This window comes from Zootermopsis nevadensis, unplaced genomic scaffold, assembly GCF_977971745.1.
Source record: "Zootermopsis nevadensis isolate Lab colony 2312 unplaced genomic scaffold, Znev_1.0 Znev_ptg000025l, whole genome shotgun sequence".
Classification (NCBI taxonomy): domain Eukaryota; kingdom Metazoa; phylum Arthropoda; class Insecta; order Blattodea; family Termopsidae; genus Zootermopsis; species Zootermopsis nevadensis.
In genome coordinates this window covers 3,334,206-3,354,253 of record NW_028259157.1, presented here as the reverse complement: position 1 = coordinate 3,354,253, position 20,048 = coordinate 3,334,206, and the positions used below count along the sequence as shown (strand labels likewise).

The 20,048-nt window shown below is 35.7% G+C and overlaps 1 protein-coding gene and 1 long non-coding RNA gene across 4 annotated transcripts in view; one reads left to right on the top strand and one right to left on the bottom strand.

The window, feature by feature from the left end:
* LOC110833658 (histone lysine demethylase PHF8-like) overlaps window positions 1–20,048 on the bottom strand; it is a 31,650-nt gene that overhangs the window by 2,661 nt on the left and 8,941 nt on the right. For 2 of the 3 annotated variants that reach the window (XM_087355600.1, XM_087355601.1), the window contains 14 exons: window positions 14,923–15,040; window positions 13,648–13,808; window positions 12,685–12,832; window positions 11,380–11,578; window positions 10,460–10,564; window positions 8,460–8,605; window positions 7,710–7,911; window positions 6,165–6,371; window positions 5,532–5,848; window positions 4,969–5,108; window positions 3,806–3,965; window positions 1,964–2,151; window positions 1,219–1,421; window positions 729–819 (listed from right to left, as the gene is read on the bottom strand). In XM_087355600.1, the coding sequence (XP_087211726.1) occupies window positions 729–819; window positions 1,219–1,421; window positions 1,964–2,151; window positions 3,806–3,965; window positions 4,969–5,108; window positions 5,532–5,848; window positions 6,165–6,371; window positions 7,710–7,911; window positions 8,460–8,605; window positions 10,460–10,564; window positions 11,380–11,578; window positions 12,685–12,832; window positions 13,648–13,808; window positions 14,923–15,040 (2,385 nt within the window). Of the gene's footprint in view, window positions 1–728; window positions 820–1,218; window positions 1,422–1,963; window positions 2,152–3,805; window positions 3,966–4,968; window positions 5,109–5,531; window positions 5,849–6,164; window positions 6,372–7,709; window positions 7,912–8,459; window positions 8,606–10,459; window positions 10,565–11,379; window positions 11,579–12,684; window positions 12,833–13,647; window positions 13,809–14,922; window positions 15,041–16,349; window positions 16,506–20,048 lie in introns of all 3 variants that reach the window. The other variant, XM_087355602.1, reaches the window with a different exon arrangement.
* Window positions 2,567–7,742, top strand: LOC110833659 (uncharacterized). The gene is made up of 3 exons (XR_002544272.2): window positions 2,567–2,680; window positions 4,452–4,605; window positions 7,056–7,742. It is a non-coding gene; the product is annotated as an uncharacterized LOC110833659 (long non-coding RNA).

Genomic DNA, 20,048 nt, shown 5'->3' with positions numbered 1-20,048 from the left:
AAAAATAAAGATATTTCATACTAATAATGGATTAAATTAAATTACAGTGGGAAAACAACACCCAACACTTTTAACCTGCTTCCATTTACTACAGGGCATTTTATTTTCAAACACTAGTAGGAGGGGGGGAACGGACTATATCCTCATGGAATTACCACCACTAATAAGACCATTATCCAGGCCCCAAATATCATCATGTATTTTCACCATAAAGTATGATTTTCAACCACAATGTGATGTGTGTTTTGCAAACCCAAATAAAATTCCCTGTGCTGCATGTTACTGAGAAAAAAGTTCTAGCAAGAATATATTATGCTTGCATTTACTTAAATGCTTCCAGGCTGTGCAGCTGTCATGTTCATGCACACTCAACAAAAGTTTCATACTTTTTAAAGATCACTACACAAAATTTAGGACACTATATTAAAGGCACTAATGTTGCAGGAACCTTAGATGTTTTGCTAAACCACATTGCTCTTACTGTAAAATTAAATTAAATCATATGAATGTGAAGTGATCTCCAATGGCATGTCATTCATACACATTTCATGAAAACTGATAAGTTTGTTCACATGTTATATATAAAGTAGATAGTCATTCCACACTCATTTGACAAATGCGCAAAATAAGAGCATAAACACGATGTCTTTAACTCTACATTCAATTTTAAAGGTAGGACATGTGCCGATATGCATACAGCAGCTGTACAGTCAAGCGAAAGTACTTACATTTCACATCAACCTTCTTCATTGGTGAAGTCGAAGCCTGAGGCTCTGAAGGCAATTTTGGTTTCTTTCTGTTGTACAGCCTCTTAGGGGACTGCAAATATACATTAAATAAATTTATTGTATAAAAATTTAATTCAGGAATATTCTGTATTACTTTTTCAATATCTCTTTTATGAAGAGGATTTAGGAAAATATTCCAAATAATGCTGGCTTGTGTTATAATGAAACATAATAAACCTCAAAATTTATGTATTTTGTTAATAAGTACAGGCCAAATATAATAAGTATCATGCAAAGATTTACCTTCTACAAATCCTTGAAAGATGACTAATGTGCCAAACATATTTTAACACGCACAAGTGAGCCTGCACTTATATATTATTTTCATCACTTTTATTTTTTAAAAGGATAAGAACCACACCATAAAACAGCACATTTTGAACACACTATTTGGATAAATCAAATGTCCAGGAATCAAAAAGCTATATACCGGTAATCCTGCACGTTTTGCGGCAGCAGCTTCAAGACCCTTCTCCACTGCCTGCTTCTTCGTTCCCTCTCTTGTTGGCCTATCTGTTTTTGGAACTAGAGGACCAACACGTGCTTTCGGATTCCATGCTTCATCCAGCTTCCGTTTTCCTCTGGGTTTGAAAATTAGATCTTCATCATCTGAACCATCTAATGCTGGATAAACTACACAATTAAAAGAAGAAAAAAAGATTAATGTTGGACCACGTACTTTATTTACTAGAGCATCTCTCATCATCATCAGCACCAATACCTTCAAGGCTATCTTTTAACAGCTTCTTGCTGGAACAATATCTCGGAAACATGTGCATTTGTATAATATCAAGCAAACTCAAGGAGGGACAAATCTGAATTTTATTTTACTTATAAATGCTTTCTCAGGTATAAATGTTAATAATGCATATAATTATGAAGATTTCTGACAGAGGCAGTATGACCTCTGAAACGTTGGTTAACATCGACCAGACTACACGGCGCAACAACCCAGAAGACAGAAATCTTCATACTCACTGCTGTGAAAACCTCAAATCTCGCACATAATTATAATTGATGACTTGGGAAGGATGATGGAGGAAGAGGGAATGGCTTTATCCCATGGAGGAAAGAAGGAGAACAAAAGAAACCTCAGTTAGCTATAACTAGCCTTTAGACCAAGAACTAAACCCTGGACCTACTGAACACAAGGTAGGAGTGTACCAGACACTTACTGTAGTCTTCATCCTGATGAACTTTGTCAATATTTTCTCCATAGTCATCAGAAAATTGGATCTTTTTTCTTCTAAGTCGTGGAGATGACATTTCATCCTTCGAACTACTGTGGTCAGGCATGAAAGCTCTGCTTATGGACAGCATTCCTGCAATAGCCTCCCTTGTGGATGGAGAAGCTCTGCCCGAACTAAAAGAAGCAAGGAGCGTACTTTGCATATTACAAAACTGTGCATTTCACATTATAAATTATATAAGACATACACTTTACACTCCAGCATCACCTTTTAAATTTAAAAACTTTAACCCATTTGGATCATCTGTCGGACACCGTTCAACATTACCCAGTGAGATATCACATACTACGCCTGATCTTCTTACTATAAAAATTTGTGATTCCTCGTTGTCTTCAACAAATTTGTCGTCAAAAAATGACGTCATCAACAATGCCAACAGATATTTGTTTACTCGGCATTGTTGTGGAACACAACAATGCCGTGTAAACAAATATATGTTGGCATTGTTGAAGTCGACACAACAATGCCGAGTAAACAAATAACGCTTCACAACAAGGAAATCAAAGAATATCAAGTCAGTCGCATTATCACTGCTCCAGAAGCAGCATGTCGCATTCTTAAGAATTGACTAACAGTTGTCCTAAAACATCAGGAAAGTGAAAGAAGACGTTATCAAGTATTTGAAGTACCAACTCCAACAAGGTAAACTGATACGCATTCGATATATTACGATTACGAAAACTATTATGAAAACTGACTTTATGATCGATTTTAAGACGAAGATTTGCAGGGGTGGGGCTGTACGTAGAAAGTTGACTGACCAAGAACTGTTGACCTCTGAACAGCGACGTAAAGAACTAAAACATCAGACATACTTAAGAAATAAAGAAAAGCGAAGGGAGACTTACATTGATAAACGAGACCATATTAACGACACATGTAGAAAAACAGACGAAGATTTGCAATGGTGGGATTGGAAGTAGATAGTTGACTAACCAAGAACACTTGGCCTCGGAACAGCGGCGTAAAGAACTAAAACATCAGAACTATTCAACAAAAAACAGAAGAGGAAAAAATAAGACTTGCAATGTTGGGGTTGGACGTAGATAGTTGACCAACCAAGAACTGTTGGCCTCTGATCAGCGACGTAAAGAAGTAAAATATCAGATTACAGGAAGCGCTCCGAAAGGATTAGCCATCGTTGTCGTCAAAAAATGACGTCATCAACAATATCACCTTATATTTGTTTATACACGGGGGTTAGTTTAGTGTCTTACTCAAGATTTTAAAACGCAACCAACCCCCTTCGGGGGGGTTGGTCAAGTGTTTAAACCCCCCATTCGGGGGGGGGGGGTTAGTTTAGTTTCTTACTCAGGGGTTAAAACACTTGGATGAGACACTAAACTAACTCCCCTTTGGGACTAACCAAGGTTGGTTGCGTTTTACAAACTTGACCAATCCCCCCCTAGGAGCTCCGAAAGGAGCGCCCTGCTCTAGTAAAAAAAAAATTGGTAAATAACTGAGTTATCGGATATTGCAGTAGATGCTCATCTCCAATTCAATAGCAGCCTGCTCTTGTGTTCCACTAATCAGTACCATCAAATCTAGTTTGCAATCTACTACCTGACCTACATAAAGCTTCCAAAAATGCCCAACCATTACATACTCACCCTGTAGATGTCAATGTCTGCTGTAACAGATAATTTTTACACATGACATGACATCTCCAAAGGCCAAAATTGTACAACCCCTTCTATTACGTATTTATTCTATTTAGTTTATGGAAAACAAATTTGGGGACAAACATTAACAAAATAAAACACTTACTCTATGTCTTCTAATCTTGGATTGTGTTCCCCACGGTCTGCATAACCAGAGGCTTTCAGCAACTCTTCAATTCCATTCTTTGGTGCGTCTGAAACAACATCCACTTCACCCGCTACATCCAGCTCCGAATTTGGCTCAGATCTGCCATTTAAATAGAGGCCTAAAACAGTACACATTATAAAGCAAGCATTATATTCATCTAGTTACGGGATAAGTGAACAGTATGTGTCCGCTACATTTTTTTTAAAAAAAGAGATGTATCATCAAAGCAATCACCAACATAAAGATTTTATACCTTTCACAAAAACTGACCAAATTATTATGGAGGATGAACAGTTTTTCAGCCCAATTAATGTATCTTAATTTAAAAATCTGATTTGTGAAAGCTGGCCTGGCTCAAGCCTGAAATCTGAGATTCAGTCAACAAAATCCATACACAAGGAACAACATTGGCACCTGAATGGATAGCTGGTGTACCGACTTAAACTTTAACCATATACGAGGTCTGTTCAAAATGTATCGGACCTTAATTTTTCCCAGGGAAACAAATGAAGCACGGGAGGTGTCCTCCGGTGAGGGGGGGGGGGGGGGGGGGGTGTTTGTAGGGGACCTTCATGATAATGCGTGAATTTTTTCCCACCCACAGAGAGCGTCAGTAGCTGGCAGTCAGCCTGCGAGTGAGTGAGTGTAGTGAATGCCCGTCGGATTTTCATCCCAAACACAGGCCAGATCTGTTACAGCTGTTCCAATCTATTTCGTGAAATTCAGGAAAATCACACTAAACATTGTCAGGATAACTCGTGAGTACAATGAGACTGAAAACCTGGTATCTCCTTGCTGGAAGGAAATTGCTCTACTGTTTGGCATTTCATTGAAAGACATATAAAAGTCATAACTCATCTGTTGAATTTTATCATGTTTTTTAATTAAAACAATAACATTTCAAGTTAGTCTACTTGTATCTTCAGGTGAACCTTGTGGTTGAGCTAGTCTCAATCTTGGTCCAATGTTGAGACTAGTTCAAACAAGGAGCCCTAAAGTAGAAGTATAAAAAATTTCCAATTAATTAAAAACATTCAGATGATGGATACAGACCAACAGATTCATTATACACATTACGAGACACCACTTTAAGAAATCGAACTTATTCATACACAACTTACTCGGCAGTTTAAGTGATGAGAAAGATTCCAATGCGTGCCTCTGCTTCTTTGGTAACTCATCTATTATTAGACTATCATTGTCACTTTCATCATGAAAGTCATATACAGAGTCACTTGTTTGTCTACTGGAATCTTTGGCTCTGAAAATAATTTTTAGTGCGCAATTTTAGATCACAATAAAATTATTCTTCCTAGTACAACTGTTATTTAAGTGTCAACATTGCTTTGTACAGAAAATGAAGAAATGCCAAAAATTAAAAACAAGAAATAATAGAATAAAATAAGAAAACCCCAAGAAAATTGCCTGATATTAATATAAAAGAGTCAACAGTTTTGAAACAGTTAGTGTTTTTCTCAGATTGATCATATTTAAAACTAGCATTACTTTTACAATTCTCAGCTTACTGTCACACATGGGTGCCTTCATTTGACAGTCATCTGTTGTTATATTTAATTGCGAGCTTCATGTACCGATTTTACCGTCATGTATGACATCCTCTACCTTCAAGTAACATGTAGCCACACATAACCATTTGTTACAAACGACATGGTCAGTTACTAACCCAAGCTTAAACCTCACGACAGTTCCACTTTTGAGAAAACCTGTCGTCTGTTCCCCAAAAACAGACAGTTTAATATCATCCTCTTCTTCCTTTAACTTTACATGATTGTCTATTGACCGTCTGATCAACTTGTTCTCACTAAGGACCGCACTGTCAACTTCAGTGGAACTGTTGATCTTTGCACTAATGGCATTTGTACTATATGGATATGTCGCTGGTTTTGGCAGTGTTAACTTCAGAGGGGGGTGAGGTGCAATGGGTGCTGTGTTCTTACTGAAGGCTTTCAATGTCAGCTTCAGAGGTTCTTTAATTATAACCTGAAACGTAAGCACTTACATTAGCACAGGCTGACAATAAATCATATAAAATATTTCAAATTAAGAAATTTGAAAAAGATTGTGTGTACTCAAGCTACAGTAATAGGCCGAGTGAATGAACAAAACAGAATATTTTGGCTGATCGGCATTTTTCGAAAATTCCCTCTGCATTAGCACAGATAATCAGTTTATGGCAAATGTAAAGAAATATAGTCACACACAGGAAGAGGACAAAGAAAATATGGAAAGGTACTAAACTTTAGCCACCGTTGTTATGGAATACATACTGCACACATTTACTTAATCTAATACTTACTGGCTCCTCCATGCTTTGAGCCTGTGAGAAGTCCACAAAATCTTTATTTATCGGTTTCTTTTTCTTTCTTTTTGATTCCCTTTCTGGTTTTGGTGGATTCAGGGAATTCAGAAAGCGCTCTGCATGCCGTACTTCTTTGCTCAAATCCTTCAATAACTTTTGACTCTGAATACTGATAGGTATTTCCTCTCGTCGAATCTTGTTAATCTAAAATAAAACAGACAGCATTTCTTAAGTAAACAAGAAATGAAAGATGCATTTTTATCATATCTGTAATCGTATTCTCTATTCTAAGAAATAATGAGACTCGTGTCTCAAATAAAAAAAATTGTTTGTAAATAAGGATTACAGCATTGTTCAGTCAATGTTTATGGTATGGCATTAACAAATATATCATAAATACATAAATAAATAATGATGATAAAGAGGAAAAAACAACAAGAAAAATGTACAAATGTACCACTGTTATGTGCTTCGCTGTTCATATGTTTTGATGGCCTAACATAATAATAAGGTTTATCACATGCACTGGCATGTGAAAACATACGATTCATTAATGTTTTCATGAACATTGTACAAAAGTACATGCATAACAAAACACAATTAAAATTCATAACTTCCACAAAGTATGTTTTTGTTCTGATATATATAATCCAAATACAGTAAAACTCTATATTTACACATTTCTGAAGAATGATGAAAAAAGGTGTAAATTTCTGAAAACTGTAAATTACACGAAATTCAAAAGTTACTAGCTTAAAGTACTTACCTACACCTTAAACTTTTACTGTAACGCTCAGCAAATAATGAGGGTAAATTACTTAGCAGCATATGAACATTTTTACATGTAATTCCCAAAAATTAATAACACACATTATCATTATCATGCAGATCAAATAATAGTAACAGCTGTCGTGAAAACTCAATGTTTACAAGATGGTGACTAAATCATCAAAGTACCTAATGGTTGAAATAATGGCGTAAAATCCAAGACAACAACTGCTGGACTGCTGAAATTATAGGAAAAGTAACAGGACGGAAAGGAAATTACGTAAATTATGGGAAACCATACATTACAGGAATGTCAATGCAGTAAACACCTCAATTTAATTAATTTCTTATTGAATGGACACCGTCTGGTATTGCCAAATATTTTCCAGATGTGAGGCATTAGAAGACATTTCCAATTTCAATGGACTTTGTCCACTACAACCAAAAGAGATAATTAGGGAAAAAAAACAAAACTAAAAAGAAGAGAAAACAAAGAAAAGGTTACTGGCAGACTTTTCAATTTTAATGGACTTTATACTGTGATGTTTTAATGAATCTTTCACCATTCCACTTGTCCAGTTCATATTACTAATCTGTTTGATGGTGGTCCTGATTAAAATCATGGCCTGACATAAAACAGGAGTGCAAATGAACAGACAATCTGTATTACAAGACACACCTTCCAAAAATTAGTCCATTACAACAAGGGTATACTGTAACAGGTTTTATTGTAATGTGCATCAGAATGTAATAATTAAATGTTTTCATACTTACATCTTTGTCTTGGTTCCACTGCTTCAACGTTATGATGAGAGCCTTAACTCCATGAAGCAATGTAAGAGGGCACTTCAAGCCCATGCTATTCATCTCTCTCAAATCATTTACAATGGACCGAGCTGCATACCAGTTTGTTGTCTCAAATGCAGGAAATTGGAACTTCTCCGGAGTATGTATCTTCTTTTCAATCTCGTATATTCTAAATGGAAAAAACGACAAAATTGTTCCCATTCAAACAGAAGACACCTGCTTGAAAGGCAGGAGGTTTACATTTTAATATCCAAACAGTTTTCAATGAAATGGAACATTTTAGATGTTCCACAATTATTTTTATACAAATTTAATAATGAAACTAAATACAATATACGTTTAGCATTCAATTTTGAAATAATCAGAGATTTTGATACAAACTGTAAAAATATTTTCTTTATATTATATTGGACTCCTCCAAGGTTCAGCTAAAGGGAAGGAGATTTGAGACGATAGAAGAGATTCAGGCAGAATCACAGATGGTGCTTGACAGGCTGAGAAAGAAAGATTTCCAGGGATGCTTCCAGGCTTGGCAGCGGCGCTGGGATCGTTGTGTTCACTCCCAGGGGAACTACTTCGAGGGTGATGGATGAATTTAAAACCTGAGATAAGTGTACGGTTTTTTTTTTAAAAATAGGCGCAGTCTGGAAACTTTCCGATCGCACCTCGTATATGTATCAACGTTACAGTCTTCTAAAGGTTAACAGAGTTTCTTACTGTAGCTGCATACTGATGTTCAAACTGTGCAAGAAGTTTCCACCAAACACAAGGGAATCGACCGGAGTGAGAACAGCATGAATCCAGCCGGTCGGAATCAGCATTGTCTCACCTTCCTTCATCACACATTTATAACACATGTCAACCTGAAAAGTACCCCAAGGAAACTAATAAGGATACAAAATACAGAATTTGTCATGAAGTACAAGGAAAGATAACACAAATTTGCTCCAGTGAGTCAATGAATCCCACAAACTTCTGATTATATGTTTCACATTATGGTACAACTATATATAAAAAAAAATCTGATGACAATATACCAACGACAACAAACTGATAGCTCCAATACAGTAGTGAAATAAATTTATATTTAGTATAATCATGCAGGTATATTTATTTATTGATAATATTCAAAGTGTTTCTCTGCGTGGTATAAATAATTATAATGAAAAAATAACACTGGAATATTTTCATATATATGTAAATACCTGATGGTTTTTGAAATGATAATACTTCTAGGGTAACAGCATTAATTTAATGTTGAGGTTAGATCTGAATTATATGAGCACAGTTTTCTCTAAATACTTAACATATTAATTTTTAATTATCTTATCTCTTTAAAATAACGTCAGTTGGATGAGTGTCGTGCACTTTGCTCTTCAGATCCCCCAGAGAAAAACATCACGAGGGGAAAGATCAGGCAAACAAGGTGGCCTAGACAAGACTGCAAATAGTGAAATAGCTGGGAATAAGTTGTGAATGGTAGTCATGCTTATGTGAGCAGTGAGTGTTGTGGCCCCATCTTGCTGGAACCTCAAAGCTTCATGCCGAGGTAGACAATTTATAAGTGGCACCAAAAAAATGTTCAAGCATGTTGGTGTAGCGCTCTGAATTGATCGTGACAGTGTACCCATTGTCGTCTTAAAAGAAGGCAAAATTATCCCAAACGACAAGGTAGCACACCACACAGTGACCTTTGAACTATGGAAAATCTGCTGATGAAGATCTCGGGTTGTCCATGGACCAGTAACAAAAATTCTGTCTATTCACTGCAACAGCTTGGTGCAATTGCACTTCATCACTCATCAACAAATTGTTCTAAAGATCTGGCCTGTGTTCCATAAAATTCAACAAAACTGTGCGACCTTCAGGATGGAAGTGTAAATCTGTGCTTGATTACTGAACGCCTTGGACTGCGCTCAACAAACTCCAACACTCATGTGATGTTCTCTTGCCTGCGAACATTGTAAGGTCTACCCGATGGTTTTGCAACTCGCTGCGTTTTCGTAACTGATGTGGGATGAATGCAGTTCTACCACACGCGCACATACACACAAAACCGTACAGTCCTACTCTACATAATAAACTAAAATACAAGAACACCACTACTCTTTGTAACAGCGACACATGCACAACGCAGCGTCGGATCTGGTAACCGTCATCTATAATAAATAATAACAGAACCCTACTACATAAATGATCTGAAATTATTTGAAAATCCATGGGTATGAGTACGACAATAACTAATATAAAAAAGAGGTTCATGGAGTGATTAGCCAAAGAACAAATTATTATAAGTGGAAAACCTGTTATCATTACAATAAAGACAAAGACATATATACAACAGTTCTGCCAGTTGTTTTGTACGGTTAAAAAACAGTTTTTTAATTTGACTAATGACCAAATATTGTAAGAACTTGAAAACAAAAGTGCTCAAAACATATATGAACCTAGCAAGGCAACAGTAAGTGCAAACTTTGGGGTATTATATATTATGGAACTTCATTGTTTATACAAGTAGTGGTTCTAGTCCATCTTATAACATTTCATTTCCTCCAGAATTTGATGAAAGGAATTGAGAAAACACCATAAAATACAAAGGACAGTCAGTCTAAGAGCTGAGATTTAAAGCAGGTCATCCTGAATATGAAGCAGGAGAGCTAACCACTCAGCCATAATATATAATTAGCATGTATAAAGATAATAAAATATGGTAATACCTGATCTCCAAAGAACGTCTCACTCTGTGTACTGGAATTCATCCACCGCTGATATAATGAAAGGTTTGCTTGGGTAGGTCTGATGAGGTAGAAGATTTTCTGTCCCTACACCAAGTAATATAAGATTAATCTCTTGTGGCACACTTTCAAGGGGCACAATATTGAAGTGGAAGAAGGTCTACAGGTCAGAGTTGTGGGTTTAGTTCTATGGTCTGCCACTGTACCTACATCAGACTCAGTGCAGTAGAGTCCTCATTATGTGACCTAATGGGACTGAAGGACAGTTGGATAATATGGAAGACCAGTGAAAAAGACGAGGGTAAATATCAACTCTATTTACAATAGTATTAAATGACAAAGAAAATACATCAGATGAAAAAATATCCCAAACAAAAATAGTATTTAACATATGTAAATTTGAAGATTTCTGTCTTCTGGGTTGTTGCGCTGTGTAGTCTGGTCAATGTTTACCAATGTTTCAGAGGTCATACTGCCTCATTGGTAAACATCGACCAGACTACACAGTGCAACAACCCAGAAGACAGAAATCTTCATACTCACTGCTGTGAAAACCTCAAATCTTACATATGTAAATTTGCAAACAAAAGTTTATTTTTGTCAATAAATTAGTAATGGGTGTTAGCTTCTGAGCCTCATTCCTTTACTTTGCGGCAAGGGCATGCCGGCACAAGAACGGTAGTACGGCTGCAGCAGCTGGTACATAAAATGTAGATGATGCGTGGTAGGTGGGTGTGATTCATTCCACTACATGCTGAGGTGACTCTTAATAAAATGGAGCATTCTGACATGGCATAGTATTTTTGTGCAAATATCACAATATGCTATGTACCTTACTCCACAGTATTACCCTGCAAGAAAACCTATGACTTTTCTCCACTCAATGAAAGAATGTCACTTACCCGTAATATATGATACCACACTGAAGAACCTCCAAAATCTACGTGGAAATCTGTGTACGAATTTTCCACTCCCATGAGGCAGTACTTCTGAACTTCTGGCTTTCTGAACTCTGTGTCATCTGGCAAGTCACTTGGCCACACAAAATTCACCCAGTCCAGCTTACGAGCAATGTATGGGGCGTCTACCATTTGTGAAAGACTAGACAGGCAACAAAACACATCTAATATTTCCTGTTGAATTAGGAAGACTGAAGACACTGTGGCTTATGACATAAATATAGTGAACAGTCTTTAAGACCATTAGCAATATAGTGAACAGTCTTTAAGACCATTAGCAACATTTTAAAATTACAAAATATTAAATACAACTTCTATTGTTTTCCCTTTTAATCTCACCTGTGATGTCAATTTCACTCTCCAGATTTTAAATGTATTCACTTGTTTCATTAATATATTAACAAATTTCATCTGCAAAAAACTGTTTATATTTTTCATGCAAGAACTGCTGTCTTATACAAGTACATACAAAATCCATATAATTTAACTTCAATGTACCACATTTTAATTACATCTCAGCACATGGTATCTGAAGGGTACCAGGGAATAACAATCGGTGTAGAAAAATAATTTTTTGACACAGCATTCTTAAACATTGTAGACTAATAATTTTGTTATGAGGAGAGCCATGGAACTTCGGGGAACATCACTTATGATGCACAGGTCAGCAAGCTGTTATCCCCCCCCCGTGGTATCTACCTGTATGCAGTGACAACATTAACAGTCTTTGTATGAGAACAAATGGATAAAAGCTGATGTTACGCACATGAGCAAAGAAGTTGACAAGAAAACCAGTGTGATTCAGAGACCAACAAACTGAAAGATATGAAGAGTAGCTGATAGAGCAAAAATATTTCAAGTGTTATTATTTCAGTTGTCTCAAGTGCAGCAATGAAGTATAATTAACTGTAATAGTGTGTCAAAATAAATGTAATCTTAAAAAGCATGCATGGATAATCAGTACTACATGTTACAATATTTACTTAAACCACTTGTGGAACAAAGTGTCAGTTTCTGAAACTGCTCTTACTGGTACTGAATAAGACACAAATTGAATAAATATTTAAAGGTAATTTGTTGTATGTGAAAGAATAATGTGCAAAGTACTTGATTTACTTATAAAAATGATCAAATGTTCTCCACATCAGGAAATTACTTTCAGGCACAACTGATTCCCCTTACACAACCTAAATATTAATACTAAAATACTAAACACTAAATATAAAAGTATTAAATTTAAATACTTACCCAGTGTGGGAGAACTCTAAACTGATTACATTTAATATCTTTGATCTCTGTTCTGGCGGTGATAAATAATATTCAACAAATTCATTAAGTTTCATCCGAATGTCAGTCTGTCGTGTCACGTCGATAACGTCCACCTCACGATCGGGTCCTACAGGATGGAAGTTAAAAACTATAAACTTACAAATGTCTTTCAGATACTAGCCCTTTCTGTTGGCAGCACTAACAATTTAAATTAGTAGCGGTACCATCTTCACGCCAGTGCTTACTTTAATTCGTTTGATAAAATAAAAATTTACTTCAAGTAACAGAGATCAAGCTTTTCATTCCATCTGTAGGTGGTGACTTGAAATATAAAAACTAGAATATATGAAAAGTGGTTACAGTCTACTTGAATGATGACTAGGATAGGTGCCATCTTGGTTCACATGTGAGATTCAATATTAAAATGTAGAATTAAAAACAACATTCTCTATATGCTAAAACATACAAAATAATTGTTCACTCTCTTTCCTTGCATCTCCAATTTAAAACTAAATATTAATGTTTATTTGATGCCAAGGTTCACACAGAATGAAATGGAAGAGGAAAATAACTGCTGCTGCTCCCTGACAAAGAGACAAGACTCCACCCCACCCCCCACCCAACCTCTATTATATGTGTAACGTGTATATTATATTTATAGTTATAATTGTGAGAATTAGAAACAAATTTCTATTGACCTGTGTAACATAAGAAGGGAAGATTACAGATGCCATGACAAAATTATGTTCTCACATCAAAGCAAACTAATAATTGCACTTTAAAATAACTCTGAAACATAAACTCTTCAAGACTTTATCCAATATGTACTGTTAAACTTTTCTTGTGGAAAATTCTATGTACCCTAATACAAATTTTAAGCACACAATCCTTACAATATTTGAAAAAGTAACATAGCAGGTCAAGTTTAACTCTTTTACTTACCAATATAATTTTCCACATCCTGAACTGTGAAGTTTTCAGGAGGCAGGAGCATTTCCAAACCCTCCTTCTCTTCAATAATTATCGGCACATCAAAGCCATGTTGTGTCAAGTACGGAATGGTAAGTTGGTGTCCATGCAAACGCAACACAATTCCATCCGCACTACATTTTAAACATACAAAACACTGGTAACAACCTCTAATACTACATACAATTACAATATATAAGATCATGATCCACTCTCTCACTGCCGTGGAAACCTCAAATATCATATAACCTTCAAAGTATCTGTAAGACAGTGTATGAAGATTTCTGTCTTCTGGGTTGTTACGCTGTGTAGTCTGGTCGATGAAGAATCGCCCTGATGACGGAGGCAGTATGACCTCTGAAACGTTGGTAAACATCGACCAGACTACACAGCGTAACAACCCAGAAGACAGAAATCTTCATAGTCACCGCTGTGAAAACCTCAAATCTTACAATACAGTGTATGTCCCAAAACAGATATTTTCATCTGTTTCTACATGTCGTGAATGGAAGTTGGAGACTGAAAAATAGGCTTATACTACACAGGCCACCACAAAAATTGGCACTGACTATGGAGCAGTGACATGTACATGATCTGAAAGTTTTAGAAAAAAATGTGTGTTCAGACACAAGAAATTCCATGTTGTTAAATTAAAATTCCTTAAGATCTTTCCCACTCTGCTTCTTATATTCAATGCAATAAAAAGGGGTGGCAAGCCTGCTCTGTTGAAACTCCTTTACAGCCAGATTCTTCTTCTTTTTCCGGTTTAACAATATTTGTACATTTTCCGGTACCCTTTACGGGTCCCCAACTTTTTATTAGTTGGCTTCATCTATGGACAAATTGGACGAGGGATCGGCCCGTCGCAAGGCCTCTACCTGTACACAGGACAATACAACACAGAAAACATCCATGGCTTGAGTGGGATTCGAACCCACGGTCCCTGCGACCAAGCGGCACAAGGCCCATGCCTCAGACCACGCAGCCACTGCAGAAGCCAAATTCTTTAAGACAGAAAAATAAAATTAAAAGTTTTTCTTTTACTGCAGAATGAATGGGTTTAACTACATCTGTGCTGATGCTATATCCCATGTATTTCTTCCTTTCTAAGGATCAGTGAATACGATAATGGTCTGTCTCATTCAATTAACAACAAAGCACTGGTGGAAAAATTATCAACATGCATAACTGACTGTGTTCTCAGTACCTTATACTTCACAATTCAGAGACAGATTAGATGATACAAACCTTGGAAAATGGCGAGATTTCAGCTCCTTGATGAACACTGCTGTTCCAGTCTGCACAGGTTTATTTTCAGGTTCAGGTTCTGAGTAATTATGCCTATGTAAATTTGTTTGTAGCTTAACTGAAAAGGAAAAACATTAAATAGAACCACAAAAAACTTAACCCAACTAAAATCTATGTTTCAGCCGTAGCTATAAGATATATTTTTTAATCTGTCAGATGGCTGCCATGTCTATCAGCAAACACCCTTTATTGCTCTCCATGTCCATCCATCTGCTCATTCTATAGAGGACTACCTGAATTTTATTAAATTTAACAGGTCCTCCCTCCCAACAATAATATATTGATAAGACACAAATTTGGGCTATATATGAGCATTATTTCTCCTTGAAAACTTCATTTAAAAGTTTATATTATAAAATTGAGACTAAACCAAGCTTGTTTCACACAATATTTATGGAATTTCATAGGAGTATCTTATGTCAATAACAGTTTCTTTTACAATCTGATGCTTTAGAAAATGTTTAAATATATAAATAATACAGCTTATATGAGCACAAGCACACAACATAATACTTCTGTTGTTGCTGTGACAAAGCTGTACTTCTTATGATGCAAGGTAGCAAGTACTGTGTGTGTAAAAGCAACTGTACACAACAAGCGGACAGAAATGTCTGTCCATGCTTGCTACACCTGTGCAATCTACTTCCTAGAAAAATGTATGTACCAGACAAAAGAAAATTTGTGAATGTTATGACGTTTTTGTTCATAGCCTTATTTGGTACTGCATAAAATGCTGATGGTTTTGACTGAAGTCTACTGAAAGCTCTTTTCATTGTTTTTCTTGTTAAAGGAAGTTTTTACAAAATAGGTGCATGTATCCATACAACACTGAGTGCTTACAACATTAAAAAAAAACTTCCAACTGAAAACTTCTGATATATCTAAAATGAAGTTTAGACATTGAAGAAAGAAATTCAAATTATCTATAATACTTCAGAACGCATTAAAATGTTTAAATCAAATACACAACAGGAAATTTACAACATAAGATCACAAACACACAAATTTGTTTCAAGTTTAAAATCTACATTATTTCACAAGTAAGAGGAGAACTGATGTCACCAAATGTCAGTGTAGGGGTTAGCAATCCTGCTTGGTGTTCAGCAAGTATGAGGTTGAAATCTTGTCAAGAATACTAACCTTCTTAACTGAGGTTCTCAGTTTCCCTCAGTCCTTCCATGAAAATATTGTGGCAATATCATAAAACACACAACTGACATTTTGAACAACCCTTCAAGTTCATCAATCACAATTCCAGAATCCATCCCAGTTCATTCTACTTGATACTTCTTTAGATTTCATTTGACAGTAGAGCAACATCCATATTTGATACAGCACTGTTAAATGACCTAAGAATAAATACTAACCAATAACTGACAACTGGGATGAAGCAGATTGGTGCAGCAGAAACACATCTGACTTGTATTTGGGTGGAACCCAGTTCAAATCCTGGCTGAGGACTGGACATCCTGAGTTTCCTAGTGGTTTTCCTCAGTACCTCCAGATGAATGCCAGCAAAACACCTTAAAATAGGCCCAGACCATTTCCTTCCACATTTCTTCTAATTAATCATTTATAACCATGCTACCATAATCTAATTCTGTATTAAATAACTTTCAAATTTGATATGGAATCTTACAACTAAAGAGCCAAACAAACAAACAAACAAGTGGTGGGGGGGATTGGACTAATGGGAATTTTAATTCTGTCACACTGAAACATCTACCACCATACAGCACTGAAATTTATACCAACCCACCCACTTACATTAATGCATAACAATAAACTATATGGTAGCAGATAATAACTGATGACTTGTTAAGGATTTTCATTTTATGTGACATTTGAGGTTTTCACAGTAATAATAATGACAATGATGATCTTGGTTTTGGAGCTGTACAGACTTGTAATTCAATGCAAACATTTCAGAGAAAGATACTGTCTCCATCCTCAGCCCTGAATATGAAATGTTTCTCCAAGAAACTGGCATACACTGGAATCTGAACCAATTAGTAAGATGCATTTACTGAATTCTATCAGATAAATTGAATTTTCTGAATGTATACTTTCAATTTGCACACTGTTTATCTTCTTGAGATTCTCTCAATATTAACATTTGCACTGCTTATTTACTTACTAACAGTCTCTCCCTAAATTTCTGCAAAACCCAGATAGTGGCCAGTATAAGTAAGCTTACCTAACACAGGACCTCAAGTACGCTTTAATACCAATTTGTGTCTTCCTATCAGAAGTTGAAAAATATTCATGAATGATGAGATGTGGGAAAACTGCTATACACAAAATGATTTCTTAATATCACAAACTTTAATACTCTCACCTTTGAACCAATATTAGTTTCATGTAAACTATGATGTCCATATATCACTTTTAAAACATCTTCTCTCTCTACACTTGCATTAAAATACCTAACATTTTTTCAAGATGAACATTATCATACCGACCACATCTAGCTGTTATGATCAACTACTGTAAACACTATACACCCATTAAACGTTTTAGGTTTATATCTCATAAGTACGGAGTAATATATTATGATCAATCAATGTCATTAGTAGTTTTTTCAGAATAATTTAAATTTTCAAAAGTTAAATGGTAGGAAGGATTTCTTTAATTCTATCTGCTTTTCATTTGATGAGATTCTCATTTTCAAATGTTACTTCTATTCCAAAGCATTTGAACGCTGTCTCTTTTTTTAAATTTACTAGTGTTGAGAAGACACGAGCATATTACTTAACTCTTTCTGCTTATATTTTTAGACAAACTGTTTTACTAGTTCACACTGCATTTCCTGTATTATTCTTTGTGGCATTTATGTTTTTGCTTAATACATTAACATAATCAGTAGAATAGAAGGTAATGTATTTCATTCATATCCAATACTGCCTGATTTTCTTGGCCTTTCCTAATGGCATATTCTAAAGTAAGTTGAAAAGCAATGGCATTAAAACATTTTCTAGATCATTTTTAATAAATAATGGATCAGAAAATGGTTTGCATATATGGAATTACCACAGCTTTTTAAGTTATACTTAATAGTTCAACTAATTTTTTGGATATACGAAATTCAAAGATGATGTTGTACAACACTTCTTACCTAATGCACACACATTTCGGAGTCTATAAATAGCTGATTCGGACATATTCGCACTTCCTTGTCAGTATCTGATAAATGCAGACCTGATAAGTGGTCTATTATTGCATAATTCACACTCATGAACCTTGAGCCCCCTATATAAAGAGTTTAACTTGCCAGAAAAATGTTGGATAATATTTTGTACAGCTGTAAAGAACAAATTCCCACCTCTACTGTCATAGTTGTATGACATGCAATTATTATTTTATAATTAGTGCTACCCTTTCTACACAAATAAAAGAATTTAAAATAGAGCATGCATCAAACATTGTTCCTGTCAGTTGTTGACATCATTACTGTATTGTTCATATAACTGTACTGTCCAAAACAACCTTCATGAAAATTGTTTTGTGTGTTGTTCTACTGTAGTATATCTGTTTCAAGATTATGATTAATTGATTCTCAGGTCAGTTAACAACACTGTTTCAACAGCATAAGTAACCCATAATAAAACTGAGTACTTCTCACATATCATACAATCTACACTGCTACCACTACACGAATATGCTCACTGAATATGGCTAATAAAACAATAATTTCCATGTCAGGATATTCTTTCCTCAAATTATTATGTTTTGGGTTTCTAGTTGCAAGTCCTTATTGGCTGATTTCTAATGCCTCCCAGGAAAGGTCTACGTTAACCTTCATTGGCTTTTACCAATCCTTAGCAAGTTTAAAGGCAGGGCACCCATATGGTACATTCTGTTACCCACAAATAACATGGAGGTTATGAAGGTGATGTGAACAAAAATCTGACCGGGGGACACACCTAGAACCCTCTAAAACAGTCTAGTGTCTTGCCCCGAGACTACCACGTGTGACACAGTCCACTTTAATGACTTGCATCACTTTTGGAAGATGCTCACACAAAATTTCAGATACACAGCAGTTGGGGTAATTTGATTATATGTCCCTCCTGGTGAATGTTGGGTAAATACATAAAAATAAGCTATCTTCCCTCTCCTCACTGATTCATTATTCACAATCTATGATCAAAACCTTTTACCTGTTAATCTGGACAAGATTTCAACAAGATACTTGCCAAATACAAGTACAGAGCATTAATGTTACACCAACCTGCTCAGTGCTGGTTTCAGTAGGGAGGATAAAAGAGGATAGCTGGGATTTCCCCAAATGACTGAACATTCTCTGGAATGGATACAGGATTAAATGTTTCACACAGAGTTCCCAAGATTTTTATTTCTTTCAAATAACATTAAAAATAAATTATGGCAAAAAACAAAATACATTTTGACTTCAACAAATGACAGTAATATTCTATATGGAATGTATGGACTGACTGTGCTCTAGACCTGGGGTGGGGAACCTGCAGCCTTAAGGTCACATGTAGCCTTTTAGGTCCTTAAGTGCGGCCTTTTGACTGAATCCAAATTTTACAGAACAAATCCTTTTATTTTTATTAATACATTTTTCAAGATGCTCTTAAGGTCACAAATGATGGATACCCATCTAGAGGATCAACTGAAACTGCGGACCTCCATGCTGCAACCAAACATTCAAATGCTTTCCAACGAAAAGCAGACACAACAAAGTCATTAAAAGATTAGTTAACTTTAAAATTAACAAATAGTCTTCATTTTTTGAAATTATTTAGTACATAGCAGTTAGAATTTTGCAAAATAATGTACATTTTTAAGTATATCTAATTGAAGTTTCTTGAATGCGGCCTTATTTGATTACTGCTAAATTAATGCGGCCTTCTAACATGAAGAGGTTCCCCACCCCTGCTCTAGACTAAGGTTAAACAGTCAATGGACACAGGTCACATATAACTCCCAAAGGTATTTATAATTTTACTGGTGAAATTTCTCACTGGCCGTGCCCAGTGACCAGCACATTCTGGAATACCTAAGACGGCACAAGCAAAGGATATTGAATTTGGTACTTGGAA